Source organism: Lepidochelys kempii, chromosome 3 (assembly GCF_965140285.1).
Source record: "Lepidochelys kempii isolate rLepKem1 chromosome 3, rLepKem1.hap1, whole genome shotgun sequence".
Classification (NCBI taxonomy): domain Eukaryota; kingdom Metazoa; phylum Chordata; order Testudines; family Cheloniidae; genus Lepidochelys; species Lepidochelys kempii.
The window spans coordinates 111,016,908-111,032,182 of NC_136382.1; the positions used below are offsets into that span (position 1 = coordinate 111,016,908).

The 15,275-nt window shown below is 44.6% G+C and overlaps 1 protein-coding gene across 7 annotated transcripts in view; it reads left to right on the forward strand.

Annotated features, from left to right (window-relative positions):
* Positions 1–15,275, forward strand: part of UTRN (utrophin) — a 587,274-nt gene that overhangs the window by 553,021 nt on the left and 18,978 nt on the right. For all 7 annotated transcript variants that reach the window (XM_073337527.2, XM_073337525.2, XM_073337526.2 and 4 more), the window contains 2 exons: positions 1,543–1,701; positions 2,131–2,374. In XM_073337527.2, coding sequence (XP_073193628.2) covers positions 1,543–1,701; positions 2,131–2,374 — 403 coding nt within the window. The remainder of the gene's footprint in view (positions 1–1,542; positions 1,702–2,130; positions 2,375–15,275) is intronic.

The following is a 15,275-nucleotide window of genomic DNA, read 5'->3' on the forward strand; positions in this document are numbered from 1 at the left end:
AAATAGCTGTACCACTCCCATCCTTATGGAAAAACACCAAAACAAAGAAAGAAAGAACACCCTCTACTGATTCCAAACTGTCCTCCTCGTGTGAAATCCTAGGCCCCACTGTAGTGGCAAAATACTCATTGACTTCAATGGACTAGGCTTTCACCTGTAGTGTCAAAACAGCCCTCTTTGCATCCACTGTCAGATTAGATTCAGCCTACCTCACAAGTCTTGTCCTCTCTTGTTCCCTGTCCCTTCCCTTTCTTCTCCCTATTCAGCATCTAGCGCTGTACCCTCCCACATTCTCAGGACATCTGGTGTAGGGAGTCTCTCCTCTGTGATTAGTTCCCATCTAGAATTTTCTTTCCATCTCTCTGTCTTTCACTCACTCTTTCACTTTCCCAGATGTTATCTCAAAACATATCTGTAGCTGTTAATGTGTTTCTCCCTGTGTGATTATTCATTCTTTAATTCTAGAGCATTTTGGGGTACAGTTGGTCTGATAGATGCTGTACAGAAGGAAGTATTACAGCTTTTGTTTGTAAGCCGATGTGTAAAGATTGGAATTTATCGAGAAAGTTCTCTAGCATTCAAGTTTTTTGTAGTTCAGTAGTTTCTCTTTAAAGAAGAGAATGAATTTAGAGTCTATCTTCTACCTCCTATCCATCTGAAGATTATTAGGGAGAAAAAGCAGGATTATTTAATAGACTTAGAAGTGGGGGGAAGGATGATGCATCTAGAAAAGCAGGTTCAGCCAAATAGTAATAGCCATTACTGGATCCCTCAGGTCCTCCATACCGCCTACCACAAGATAATTTCTGCTCTAGCCAGAAGGATCTAGCTACCTCCCTCAAAGAACCTGAGTATGTTGCCTATGTGAGAACCACAATCTTAAGAAATGGGGGAAAAGACCAATTTGTAACTTGTGTTTGTTATGCTTATAAAAACTTCACAGAATATTTTATAAGCATGTTTCCTCTTTAATGCCACAACCATTCCACTTTGCTAAGCACACAGTTCTTTCTGTATCTCTGATCTGTGACCATGCTAAGATATCTGTGAATATTCCCATCTATAATTTTTACTAGGATGTGAAACATATGTCTAGCATTTTCTCTCCCATCTCTCAAAGTACACTAGATGTCAGGTGTGTGTTGTTAAAATACACAACTGCTGCAAAAGACATCAAGGAGTAGTTGATTCTTTTTTTCTTTGTTTCTTTTAGAAGTATCACCAGCCATTGTGCTGTGTATGTGCATTTAAATTAAACTGGCTTTACACTAATACAGAACATCTGTCTTTTTCATGTGGATTTTTTAATCCTGCAGTATATTTATGCCGGGAGCAAGTCAGAAAAAATATGGATATGTATAGTTCACCCACACATAACTGACAGCTGTGTCCCAAACTCTTGGAGACCAACTTACCTCCGTGCCAGCCTTTTTTAAAAAGACAAACTTAGCAAAGCTGTTAGATCATTGGCTAATTTATACTTCCGGGGTATCAAGTACATTTACATGAGCTGTTTCCATCTGTGTTGCTTTGTTATTCTAGAGAGGATGAACATGCCCTCATCCAGCAGTACTGTCAAACTCTGGGAGGAGAGTCGCCTGTGAGTCAACCGCAGAGTCCTGCCCAAATCCTGAAGTCAGTGGAAAAGGAAGAACGGGGAGAGTTGGAGCGCATCATTGCCAACCTCGAGGAAGAGCAAAGGTTTTGTAATCTTCCGGTGCAGCGTCTGAACTGGCATTTCATTAACTCTGTTTTAATCGTGCACACACACTGCATAATCGTTGTTTGGACAAAATGAGAAAAGGAACTGAAATGGGCACTGAAGTCTCAGTTTCTGCTGAAAACCTGATCAGAGTTTTAGCTCTTCACAATGGCCCTTTGTAAGTTAAGTTGCTGGGCCTGTGATCAGACAGTCTAACAAAGTAGCAATTTCACTCCTCCTAGTTTGTGCTGCAGCTGTCTAATTTATCATACACTGGAAGCCTAGACTTTATCTTGGTATAAGGTACTTAGGCTCCAAAGATATAGATAATGAAAAGATGCACTGAATTAGGGGAAATATATTAAATTATGTTGTCATGTATGCTGCTATGAAATGTAATCTCCTTTTTCTCTTTATAATTGTATTAGGAGTCTCCAGGTGGAATATGAGCAGCTAAAGGAACAACATCTTCGGAGAGGAATAAACCCTCTTGCCTCCCCCCCAGACTCCATTGTATCGCCCCAGCACACTTCTGAAGATGCTGAGCTCATTGCTGAGGCCAAACTCCTAAGGCAGCACAAAGGTCGTTTGGAGGCCAGAATGCAAATATTGGAAGATCACAATAAACAGCTAGAATCTCAGCTTCACCGGCTACGGCAGCTGCTTGAGCAGGTACAATAAGTAGTGGCGCCCTCCGTCAACTTTCATGCTTGTGAGACGGCATTCATGTCGGCGTTGAATTTTTTTGCATTCAATGCAAATGCATTAAATGTTTTGTGGACATTTCTCCCTTTATTAGCTTACTCTGTTGCCTTCAGTTTTATTGATGGTCTGGAAAAGGGTGTGTATTTTTCTACCTTCAGTTATAAATATATTTGCGATAGCAAAAAACAAAATTTGAAGCAAAATGATGCTTCAAAAATCCCCCATTGATAAAACCTGTCACATGGGGCAATTAAAACATTTTCTATCCCTAAAACTGCCAGTTTTGGCACCCTCCTGCCAATAACCAAATAATCATCCGGCATGTTCAGCATGCTAATAATATGGCTGGCGTTCTTCCTTCCTTCCTTCCTTCCTTCCTTCCAAGAGCTCAAGGCACTTTTGACATCTATGAAAATTTCAGAACTACTTAAATAACAAAAATAAGTGCAGCAATTTTCTCAAAACAAATAAAAAAGTGAGGAAAAAAATCCATCTCCCTCTTCAGCCAGTGGGCCCAGCCACACAATATACCTGCCTCGCCCATATCTCTCTGCTCCTTATCACTCCTTCCCCAAAAGCTTGGTCTGGCTTTTAAAGTTGGGCACTGCACCATTGCTCAGAATTATGATGATAGAGAGGACGAAGAGGTTTGTCTCGCAGGCAGTGAAGAAATTAATTCCTAAGGAAAGTGGGGAAAACTAGACAATTCCTTTACCAAGTCTTTTGAGTAACACATATATACATCTGGTATGTGCAGTAAAATGATGGTGTAGCTACAACTGAAAGTTGCAGTAGAGAAACCTACCTCTTTCTTGAAAATGCCAATAACTATGGGGTGGGTTTTTTGACAGTCTTGTTTAGGTACAGAAAAAGCTGGCTTTTAAGCATTGTTTTGATTGCACTGTTTTGGATCTGGGAACTTGAGAAATTTGCAGAGATGGTACATCACTTTTGCCTTCTAGATCACCAGTTCTGATCAATCCTAGTTCAATGTGACAAATATTCCCTGACACAGGTGGGCCAAGTGTGTGGTCTTAGTCCAGTTCTGAATGAACCTGTTGGCCATATCAGATCAAACGGACATCACACTTGGCATTCTATTCTATTCTATTTTATTCTATTCTATTATTAACACCTAAGAACTAATTCATACCCTTGTTGACAGTCCTGGAAGAAAGGTCAAGAAATAAACAGTTCCAAAGACTGAGCTACTCTCTCATCTCTGCAGGTAGTCTCCCCTTGCAGACTCGGGGCAGGCCTTGGTCCCAAGGGTTCAAACCCTGCAAGTCCTGCAATAAGCCCATGCCAATGGGTGACCTCCACAACGCTTGTCTAAAGTGTCTGGGGGAGGTGCACCAAGCCAATAGATGCAGGATTTGTAAAGGGTTTCGCCTTAGAACAAAAAAGGAGCCGGACTTCCATTTAAAGCAGCTCCTTCTGGAGGTGGCACTGAGACCGCAATCCGCCTCGGCACGGCAAGACCCGGCACAGAGTTCATCCGTGCAGAGCGCTCCAGCATCCGTGGCAGAAGCAGCACTGCGGAAAGATGCTGAGCTCAGAAACCCGCGGCACCGCCACTCCCCAGCACCGAAGTCGGTGGGAACTGTCCCATACCCTAGCGACATGGAAGCAGGTTAGGAGCTGATCTCCACCTTCAAGACCCACTCCTTCAGAGCTGGCCAATGGAGCACGTCCCAGGGAGGAGGTCCCAGCGCCGAGGGCTTTGATGCCAGCACTGTCGACTTCAGCCCCACAAAGGGGACCGTTGAATCCGGTGCCATTGGACTCCCCAAGCCATGTGGTGGAAGAGATGGGGCTACCATCCACCCCAGGCACCTTTGAAGCCTTGAGGGATCTCACTGCCATGATGGCACTGCAGTACCCGGCTCTCCGCGACAAGCCTCCAGCGCCACCAAAGGCAGCACCATCCCAAGGCAAGCCAGCGATGTTGCATCCGCCTGCATTTCCAAGGCACCGCTCTCCGGTATCGACAAGAAGGCACCACTCTGAGTCGCGGCACTGATCCATCTCACCACGCCGCTCGGACTCGCAGCACCGGTCGGACTAGCGGCACTGCTCACCATCCTGGCACAGATCCCTGTCTTGGGAGAAGTACCGTTCTTGGCACCGGTCAAGGTCTCAACCTTTGCAGCAGGAAGGTCTATTCTACCAGAGGCTTACAGCTCCAGGATTGCTAATCAGCAGACATCCTGAGCAGATACAGCTTCAACTTCTGGAACTCCATGCAAAAATATAGGGAACTGTTACCCTCAGAATCCAGGAAGGAGTTTGGGACTATTGTTGAGGAGGGCAAGGCAGTAGCATGGACCTCTTTACAGTCCTCACTGGATGCTGCAGACTCAGTGGTGTGCACCTTGTCCTCCAGTATAGCCATGAGGAGACGCTCATGACTGCAGGCCGCAGATCTGCCACCTGAGGTTCAGCAGACCCTTCAGGACCTGCCCTTTGATGGGGCGGGATTATTTGCAGCCCAAACTGACTCCAGGCTGCATAGCCTAAAAGACTCAAGGGGTACAAGACATGTTAAGCAAGAGATGTTAAGGGTAACAAGAAGGGTTTCTTCAGGTATGTTAGCAACAAGAAGAAAGTCAAGGAAAGTGTGGGCCCCTTACTGAATGAGGGAGACAACCTAGTGACAGGATGTGGAAAAAGCTAATGTACTCAATGCTTTTTTTGCCTTTGTCTTCACGAACAAGGTCAGCTCCCAGACTACTGCACTGGGCAGCACAGCATGGGGAGGAGGTGACCAGCCCTCTGTGGAGAAACAAGTGGTTCGGGACTATTTAGAAAAGCTGGACGAGCACAAGTCCATGGGGCCGGATGCGCTGCATCCAAGAGTGCTAAAGCAGTTGGCGGATGTGATTGCAGAGCCATTGGCCATTATCTTTGAAAACTCATGGCGATCAGGGGAAGTCCCTGACGACTGGAAAAAGGCTAATGTAGTGCCCATCTTTAAAAAAGGGAAGAAGGAGGATCCTGGGAACTACAGGCCAGTCAGCCTCACCTCAGTCCCTGGAAAAATCATGGTCCTCAAGGAATCAATTCTGAAGCACTTAGAGGAGAGGAAAGTGATCAGGAACAGTCAGCATGGATTCACCAAGGGCAAGTCATGCCTGACTAATCTAATTGCCTTCTATGATGAGATAACTGGCTCAGTGGATGAGGGGAAAGTGGTGGACGTGTTGTTCCTTGACTTTAGCAAAACTTTTGACACGGTCTCCCACAGTATTCTTGCCAGCAAATTAAAAAAGTATGGATCGAATGAATGGACTAGAAGGTGGATAGAAAGTTGGCTAGATCGTTGGGCTCAATTGGTAGTGATCAGTGGTTCCATGTCTAGTTCGCAGCCAGTATCAAGTGGAGTGCCCCAAGGGTCGGTCCTCGGGCCGGTTTTGTTCAATATTTTCATAAATGATCTGGAGGATGGTGTGGATTGCACCCTCAGGAAGTTTGCAGATGACAATAAACTGGGAGGAGAGGTAGATACTCTGGAGGGTAGGGATAGGATACAGAGGGCCCTAGAGAAATTAGAGGATTGGGCCAAAAGAAATCTGATGGGGTTCAACAAGGACAAGTGCAGAGTCCTGCACTAAGGACGGAAGAATCCCATGCACCACTACAGACTTGGGACCGAATGGCTTGGCAGCAGTTCTGCAGAAAAGGACCTAGGGGTTACAGTGGACCAGAAGCTGGATATGAGTCAACAGTGTGCCCTTGTTGCCAAGAAGGCCAATGGCATTTTGGGATGTATATGTAGGGGCATTGTCAGCAGATCGAGGGACGTGATCATTCCCCTCTATTCGACATTGGTGAGGCCTCATCTGGAGTACTGTGTCCAGTTTTGGGCCCCACACTACAAGAAGGATGTGGAAAAATTGGAAAGAGTCCAGCGGAGGGCAACAAAAATTATTAGGGGACTGGAACACATGACTTACGAGGAGAGGCTGAGGGAACTGGGATTGTTTAGTCTGCGGAAGGGAAGAATGAGGTGGGATTTGATAGCTGCTTTCAACTACCTGAAAGGGGGTTCCAAAGAGGATGGCTCTAGACTGTTCTCAGTGGTAGCTGATGACAGAACAAGGAGTAATGGTCTCAAGTTGCAGTGGGGGAGGTTTAGGTTGGATATTAGGAAAAACTTTTTCACTAGGAGGGTGGTGAAGCACTGGAATGCATTACCTAGAGAGGTGGTGGAATCTCCTTCCTTAGATATTTTTAAGGTCAGGCTTGACAAAGCCCTGGCTGGGATGATTTAGTTGGGGATTGGTCCTGCTTTGAGCAGGGGGGTTGGACTAGATGACCTCCTGAGGTCCCTTCCAACCCTGATATTCTATGATTCTATGGTACGCTCAAGTCGCTAGGAGTGTACACCCCGGCTACTCAGCAGAAACATTTTAAACCACAGCCTCCTCAATGTCCCTACCAACCTCGTCCTAGGCAGGATTTTTCTAGGAAGTGCTGTAGAAATGGCAGATGGAAGCTGTCCCAGCCCTCATCCACTCAGGGCTAGGCGTGCACCTCTTTGGGTTCTAAGCAGGCCTTTTGAAGGTGTAACTGGGGACGGTGTGTCAGACTATGGACCGGGTCCTCAACCCTGTTTTCTGAACCGTCTATCTCACTTCTACTGTGCTTGGTCCCAAATAACATCAGATTGCTGGGTTTTCGCTTGGTAAAAGTGGACTATTCTCTCCAATTTTGCTTCTCCCCTCCCTCCCACTCCCCCTTCCCCATCCATTTTTAGGGACTCTTCTCACAAGCAACTCCTTATCCAGGAGGCGCAGGTGCTTCTCGCTGCAGGGGCAATGGAGGAGGTTCCTCAGGAGCTAAAGGGAAAGGTTGTTATTTCCTAATCCCCAAAGCCAAAGGGAGTCTCAGACCCATTCTAGATGTGTGGGGTCTCAACAGATTCATGGTGAAGCTGAAGATCCGCATGGTCTCCCTGAACTCGATCATCCCCTCTCTGGATCTGGGAGACAGTTTTGCCGCCTTCAGTCTCCAGGACACACACTTTCATATATCCATTCATCCTGTTCTCAGACGATACCTCAGTTTTGTGGTCAATAACAACCACTTCCAGTTTACAGTTTTCCTCTTTGGCCTGTCCACAGCTCCTCGGGTAGTGACCAAGTGCATATCAGTCATTGCCGACTTCCTTCGCTGGAGGCAGGTAACTCAACAACTGGCTGCTCCGGGGGTACTGCAGGGACCAGGTAGAAGTACAGATATGTATCCACGCTCATCAGGTAGAGCCTTCTTCTTAACAAGAGCAAGTCGACCCTGATACCAACTCAAAGGGTAGAGTTTATCAGGGCAGTGCGGGACTCAGGTTGTGCCAGAGCATTCCTGCTGAAGACCCATTTTCTAACTATCTCAGACTCCATTTAAGGTCTCCGATGGTACCCTACCACCACACCAAGGGCCTGCCTAAGACTACTCGATCACATGGCATCTTGTACATATGTGGTACAGCATGCCAGGATGCATCTCAGACCTCTCCAAATTTGGCTTGCGTCACCGTACTGCCCGGGATGCAACAGTCTGGACTCTGTGGTCACTCTTCCAGGTCATGTCCTCCAGTCCATGGGCTGGTAGTTCAACCAACAAGACACGTCCCTGGTAACAGACATGTTGGCGTGGGAGTGGGGCGTACACCTGGGGGACCTTCAGATGCTGGGCCTCTGGTCTCAAGATGAGCTCTCGCTCCACATCAACTTCAAGGAGCTGAGAGTGGTTCAATTAGCGTGCCAGACCTTCCAGGTCCACTTGAGTGGTCAATGTGTGGGAGTCAGGATGGACACCACAACTGCAATGTTTTGCATAAACAAGCAGGGTGGCGCCCATTCCTCTCCCCTCTCTTGGGAAGCCCTCCAGCTGTGGGAGTTCTGCATAGCCCCACTATTCATTTGGAGGAGACGTATTTCCCAGGATCACAGAACGAGTTATCGTACTACCTCAGCTGATCTTTCCACAACCACGAGTGGTCCATCTGGCCAGGTGTCATCTTCACCATCTTCCAGAGGTGGGAAACACCCCATATCGATCTCTTCACCACTCAGAGCAACAGGAAGTGCCCAAGGCTCTGCTCCTTCCAGAGCCAGGGCTCCCTTGCAGACGCCTTCCTCCTCCTTCCTTCAGCAAGGAGGGTCTCGGAGCTCAGGGCCCTCACCTCTGACCTTCCATACACAGTCTTCTTCAAGGACAAGGTGCAGCTCAGGCTTCACCCGCCTTTCCTTCCAAATGTTGTGTCCCAATTTCACTCCAACCAGGGCATTTTTCTGCTGGTGTTTTACCCTAAACCTCATGTGACCAGCCAAGAGCAATGGCTCCACTCTCAGAATGTTCGATGAATGCTTGCTTTTTACATCTAACGCACAAAGCTGTTCCAAAAGTCGAACTAGCTATTCGTGGTGGTAGCAGACATATGAAAGGTCTCCCGATCTTGTCCTAGAGGATCTCATTGTGGATTACCTCCTGCATCCGCACCTGCTATGAATTAACCAACGTTCCAGCCCCGGCTTTCCATGGCCCATTACACGAGGGCGCAGGCCTCATTGACAATGTTCCTGGCCCATGTGCCAATTCAGGAAATCTGCAGGGCGGAAGCTTGGTCCTCTGTGCACACATTTGCCGCTCTCTATGCCATAACCCAGCATGCTAGAGATGATGCAGCCTTCAGCAGAGCAGTGCTCCAATCTGTTGTTCCATAATTATGACCCCACCTCCGAGGTAGGGCTTGGGAGTCACCTTACTGGAATTGGTATGAGCAAGCACTCGAAGAAGAAAAAACAGTTACTCACCTTCTCACTGTCTGTCATTCTTCGAGATGTGTTGCTCATATTCATTCCAGACCCATGCACCTTTCCCTCTGTCGGAGTAGCTGGCAAGAAAGAACTGAGGAAGCACCAGGTCGGCAGGGTCATTTATTGAGTGCCATAGAGGCGCCACTCCAGGGGGTTCCACAACTGACCCGGTGGGTGCTGCTAGGGGAAAAACTTTCCGACGACTGTGCACGTGGCACGCACACACCTATTTGGAATGGATACGAGCAACACATCTCGAAGAAAACAGTTACAAGGAGGTGAGTAACTGTTTCTTCCTATCTGTGGTCCATCTAGTCCAGTATCTTGAGATGACAGTAGCCATTACCTGGTGCTTCAGGGGAAGGTTTTTAAAACCTCCTTGAAAGGTGGTTGTGCAGTAACATGCTCATCAGGGAAGTTTCTGTTGAACTGCAGATAGTTAATAATTAGCTTGCATCCTAAAGTATGAGGGTTTACATTCCTTAAAACTCTTTATTCCGTCCAATATAACTGTGGATATTCTTATTGTGTGTATATATAATTGTGTAATCCTTTTGGAATCCTCATAAGCTCTTTTTCTCAATAATATCATTTGGCAGTTAAGGTGAATTCTGTGTTGTGCAAAAAAAAAAAAAATTGTAGCAGCTTTGGCTTTTAATTTTATTGAGTGTCCCCTGGTTCTTTCTAACTGGGTAAATGGAAGAGCACAATTCACCTTCACTCTACATTTCATTATTTTAAACTCATCTATCATGTCGCCTCTTCTCTGACATAAATAGCTCTAATTTTCCTTTGTCTTCATATGGGAGCTATTTGATGCTTCTAATCATTGTGGCTGCCCTTTTCCAGGCCATTTCTCTTTCTGCTCTACCCTTCTTGAGGTGGGGTGGTCAGAAACTGAGTGCCATATTCAAGGAGCGGGTGTACCGCTGGTTTACATAACATTCTCCATAGTTTTTGGTATGCCTTTCTAAGTACACGCCTAATATCTAGTTTGCTTTTTTACCCACTACTACACACTAAACAGATGTTTTTAGTGAGTTGTCTACAATTACACCTTGGTCTTTTTCCTCAGATTCACTTAGAGCACATCAGTGTTTATGAATAATTCCAGTTGTACTTTCAAGGGTGCATTTCTTTGCTTTATTTTATATGAAAGATCATTAATGCATTTATCATCACCACTGGTCCTAGTGTGGATCCTTGGGACACCTCACTATTAACCTTCTTCCATACTGACCATTTATTCCTACTTTGTTTTCTGTCTCTTAGCCAATTTCTAATCCATGACAAACCTTTGCCTTCAACGCTGTCCCTTCTTTCTTTTCTTGTGAGGGATTTTATCAAAGCTTTTTGAAAGTCCAAATAAATTTTATTTATTGCTTTTTCTTTAATGTTATTGACTTCCTTAAAGAAATCTGTTTAAAGATATGTGATTTAAGAGATCATTTTTCATCACTGATGAGATGGATGGTTAGCTGATTGTCACAATGTTTCTTTATAATAATCACTAGTATTAGTCTGAAAATACTGTCCTATTTACAGTAATTTTTTTGCCATCACTGGCATTTCTCATCATCTGTTTGTTCCTGTCTTCTGTCAGCTGCAAGACCGTCTTTTCTCACTCAGCTGCCTAGTTACAGTGGGTAACCTCATGATCGTTGTTTGGGATAATAACCTGTCAATGAATCTAAAAGCACTGGTACGTCTTTCTCCAGTAGATGCAGAGTGGGTGGCTCTACGTACAGATGTGTGGGGAGCAAACTCGTAAAACTTAAAAACTGTCCTGCCATAACAGTCTGATCTGTATTTGAGAGCGTTGAAGGAAATTCTTTAGGGAACAAACGTAGCAGACATATGCATGCACTCTCTCATATACACACACGCTGTCATGTTTGTCTGTCTGTTTGATTATAGTGCCAAACATGGAGATGAAACAGAACTGGCATGTGACAGTTTTGACACCGACATGTTAATTGTAAAGAGGAGACATAAAAAAGTTATTTTCTTTTCCGTCTTCATCTCCTTTAGAAACTACAGGTTCCATGCCACACAAACAGGCTCTAGGTTTTTTGCCGCCCCAAGCTCAGGTGGGGCTGGGGCTCACAGGCGGCGCTGGAAGCGGAGGGAGTGACGTCACCTTTTCCCAGCGCCTGCAGGGGCTTTGCCCCCTCCCCCGCCCGGCCGCGCCGACAAGCCCCGATATAAGGGGTGGCACAAGGCAGCGCAGCAGCCAGTGCTTAGATGCGGTGGCGCAGCCCCGGCAGGACTCGTCCTCTCCTCCCCAGGTAGCGGCTGGACCCTGGCAGCTCAGCATCCCGGGGCTGGGGCTTCCCCTTCCCACTGAGGCCAGGGGTGCGGCGCCTTCGCCCCATCTAAGTGGTGCAGCTCCAAGAGCGCAACTGCCCCCCGCAAAAAAGGGTGGCCGGATGCCGCCCCTGGAAATGTGCCACCCCAAGCACCTGCTTGCTTTGCTGGTGCCTCAAGCCAGTCCTGCACTCAAAAACAAGACCCTGTTACTAGGGACGTTACAAATCTGTACTTTACAGATCTGTGGTGATTCTTTCCTACTTGACTAATCTACTGAACAGAGGTTTCATATGGGACCTGATTCTGCACTATTGAAGTCAATGGGAGCTTGCCAGTTACTTCAGTAGGCACAGGATTAGACCATAAGGAGGAGCAGGGGTAGAGTACAGCTCCCCCTCTTTTTGCCAAAAAGCAGAGAGCTAACTTCCCTCATTCTCCGACTAGTGGAGTAAGGATGTACCTAGCAAAGAAATCTGAGGTGGGTGCAGGACAAGGAAGCTGATGCCTGGCTGACTTTTCCTGTGGCTCCTTTTCTTTCCCACCAGTGGATGGAAAAGCAACAGCAGCTGACAAGGGAAGAAGAGAGAGTTTCTTATACACTTCCTAGCCTCTAAACACTGCCAGCTTCCTCTTGAGGGAAGACAGTTGCATGGGACATAGAGAGGTTGTTCAAAATCTATTTTGAAGTGTCTACTAAAATGTAGAAAATTGCTTCAGAATTTCAGAGTTCTCTGGAGAAGAGCCTGCCTGCACCTCCTCTCTTTATTTGTTTGTAGATTAAAATGATTTTGGATTGGGGAGCAAAATGCGCACATGCTTATACTACTTTTGTTTTTTCTGGATTTTATTTGTCCAGCAACATGGCACAAAGCAGCCCCAGTGCAGGGGAAAGTCTCGGCCTATTTTCTTATCTCATTTGGTATAATGTTGCTGCCTGCCTCGTTTTGAATGTGTGCCTGAACTTTTCTGTGATACGTGTGTGTGTGGTTGACATGGGAGAAAGTAGACTGCTTAGTGTTATGCTAGTGAGCTCTAGTAGGTAGAGCATTTACTGGGAGTCAGGACTCCTGGGTTCTCAGCTCTGACACTGACCCATTGTGTAGTCTTGGGCAAGACACTTTCAGTTTCGGTATCAGCAAAATGGGGATATGATATTTTAAAAAAAAAAACTGAGATCCTCAGGTTGAAGGAGCTATATGGATGGATTGATTTATTTACATATATACTGGATCAAGGCTGGTATGCTGTTTCTAGTATCTGATTCTTCAGAGAAGGCAAAATAATTTATCTGGCCAGTTGTGTAGTCCTAGATTCTTTCTTGCCCTCTGCAACAATCATTTGAAGTGTGAGATTTGATGATCCTTTTTGGCATAGCCACCCTTATTAAAGTGTGCATGCATGAAATGTTACTGGTTATAAAATTATACAGGCTTGTTTTAAAATCCAGCTGCAATATTTGATTCTCACCTCCTGTGGCAATGAATTCTGTAGGCTGACTACAGACTATGTGGAGTACAGTAGCATCTCCTTTTATTTGTTTTAAATTTAACTGCCGTTGAATTCACCAAGCAAGCTCCTTGTTCTCATGCTGTGAAATGGCATAATTAAGAGGAAATAATCTGTTTTCACCACTACCTCTAAATCCCTCAAGATCTCCTTTCTATCCTAATTAATCTTGGTTTTGTAATCTCTCACCAGGCTTAATTCAGTTTATCTGTATGTGAAATTTGAAAGTGTTGATTGCTATAGTATTGCTTTGTATGAAGTCCAGACATAACACTGATCCTCTTCCTTACCCTTCTCTGCACCTTTTTGTTCACAGTTACAGCTGTAAGGTGAGGTGACCAAAACTAGCCAGGGTTCTAGCAACTTTGAGAATTCAAATGTTCTCTCTCTTACTAATCTCAGTCCACCTGTTAGATAGGTAGGCAGCTGCCATGCCACTGACCTCAGATTTGTTCTAGAAGAAGCAGTCTGTCTTGACCTTTAATCTCTGTGCCACAGCAGTTCTAGGCTTTTCCCAAGTTGAGACTAGCAGCTGTACGAAATTGTCTGTGACAGCTTTCTCACTACCTTGGTCTTCACTATTTTAAGAACAACAAAAACTCATTTTATCTGGATTCTCTAGTTAGATTTGAGCTTGAAGTTGAATGGCAAGTGACTTAACTACACAACAGTCAGCCACCATGCCTGTGAACTTCTTGATAATAAAACACCTGGAGATCCTGAAAGCATTTCTATGTCTCCGCTGAATATAGACTTGTGCTCCTTGATTTATGCTGTGTACTCATAATGTCATAATGAAAGAAAAGTGACGTTTGGAGAGGGGAAAAACAGCTTTGTTAAAGTGCTCAATGGAATATTTCTTTCTATTGTATATGGAGGGGAAGGCAAACTCGCATCGTCAAACAATTTCTAGGTATCTTTTAGCTAGAAATTGTCTGAGGAAATTAAATGTTTCACTTAAGGCTGTTTGAGCTGGAAAGGAGAGCAGGGTTTTTCAGTGAAGGAGTTATGTTTTTCCATCTTTTTCCTACTCCCTGCATTGATTTAACATCATTCTTAGTCATTCTAAATACTTTTTCAGTCTAAGTTTTAAAAGTCAGAATGTTAAACAGTAATTGTTTCCACTTTAGTCCTAAAATATTATTCTTTAAAATAATTTCTGTGGCTGCTTTTTCCAGGTTTAATTAAATAACATGGAAGATGAGTAATTTGCATTCAGCAGCATACATGATAACAGTGGTTAAGGTTGCAAACCTACGCAAACACCTGTTGTCACATACTCATAGCTTCCCAAAATATTTAACTCTGGAGCTGGAATTTTCCATGACTAGTCTCTTCCTCAAAATGAATTTTTTTAGGAATGTTTGAACAAACTCAAAAATATCAGAAGGGATTTATGTTACATTGAACCAACAGTTTGATCTTTTTACATTTTATGTGTATTTGTGTGTGTATGCACAAGAATTGTGCATATATCTAGATATAGATATATAGATATAGTGTGTGTGTATGTACACATATACATATACTCAAACTAAATACAACCAACATTTTAGAAATAACTTCTGACTAGGTGCCTCAATCTTTAGGTCACCAACATGAGTCACCTAGGACTTGATTTTCATCACTGCTGAGCCCCCATTGATTTTAAGTAGTTTTGGGTGCTTAGGAACCCTGAAAATTTCTCCACACCATTCACAGTTTTATAGACCTCTATCATATCCCCCCCCCTTAGTCATCTCCTTTCTAAGATGAACAGTCCTAATCTTTTAAATCTGTCTTCATATGGAAGCTGTTCCATACCCCTAATCATTTTTGTTGCCATTCTCTACAGTACTTCCAATTCTAATATATCTTTTTTTGAGATGGGGTGATCAGAACTGCATTCTGTATTCAATGTGTGGGCATAGCATGTATTTATTTAGTGGCATTATGACATTTTCTGTTTTATTATCTATCCCTTTCCTAATGGTTCCTAATGTTCTATTAGCTTTTTTGACTGCCACTGCACACTGAGCAGATGTTTTCAGAGAACTATCCACAATGATGCCAAGTTTTCTTTCTTGAGTGGTAACGGCTAATTTAGACTCCATCATTTCGTATGTATAGTTGGGATTATGTTTTCCAATGAGCATTACTTTGCATTTGTCAACATTGAATTTCACCTGCCATTTTGTTGCCCAGTCACCCAGTTTTGTGAGATCCCTTTGTAACTCTTCACAGTGAGCTTTGGA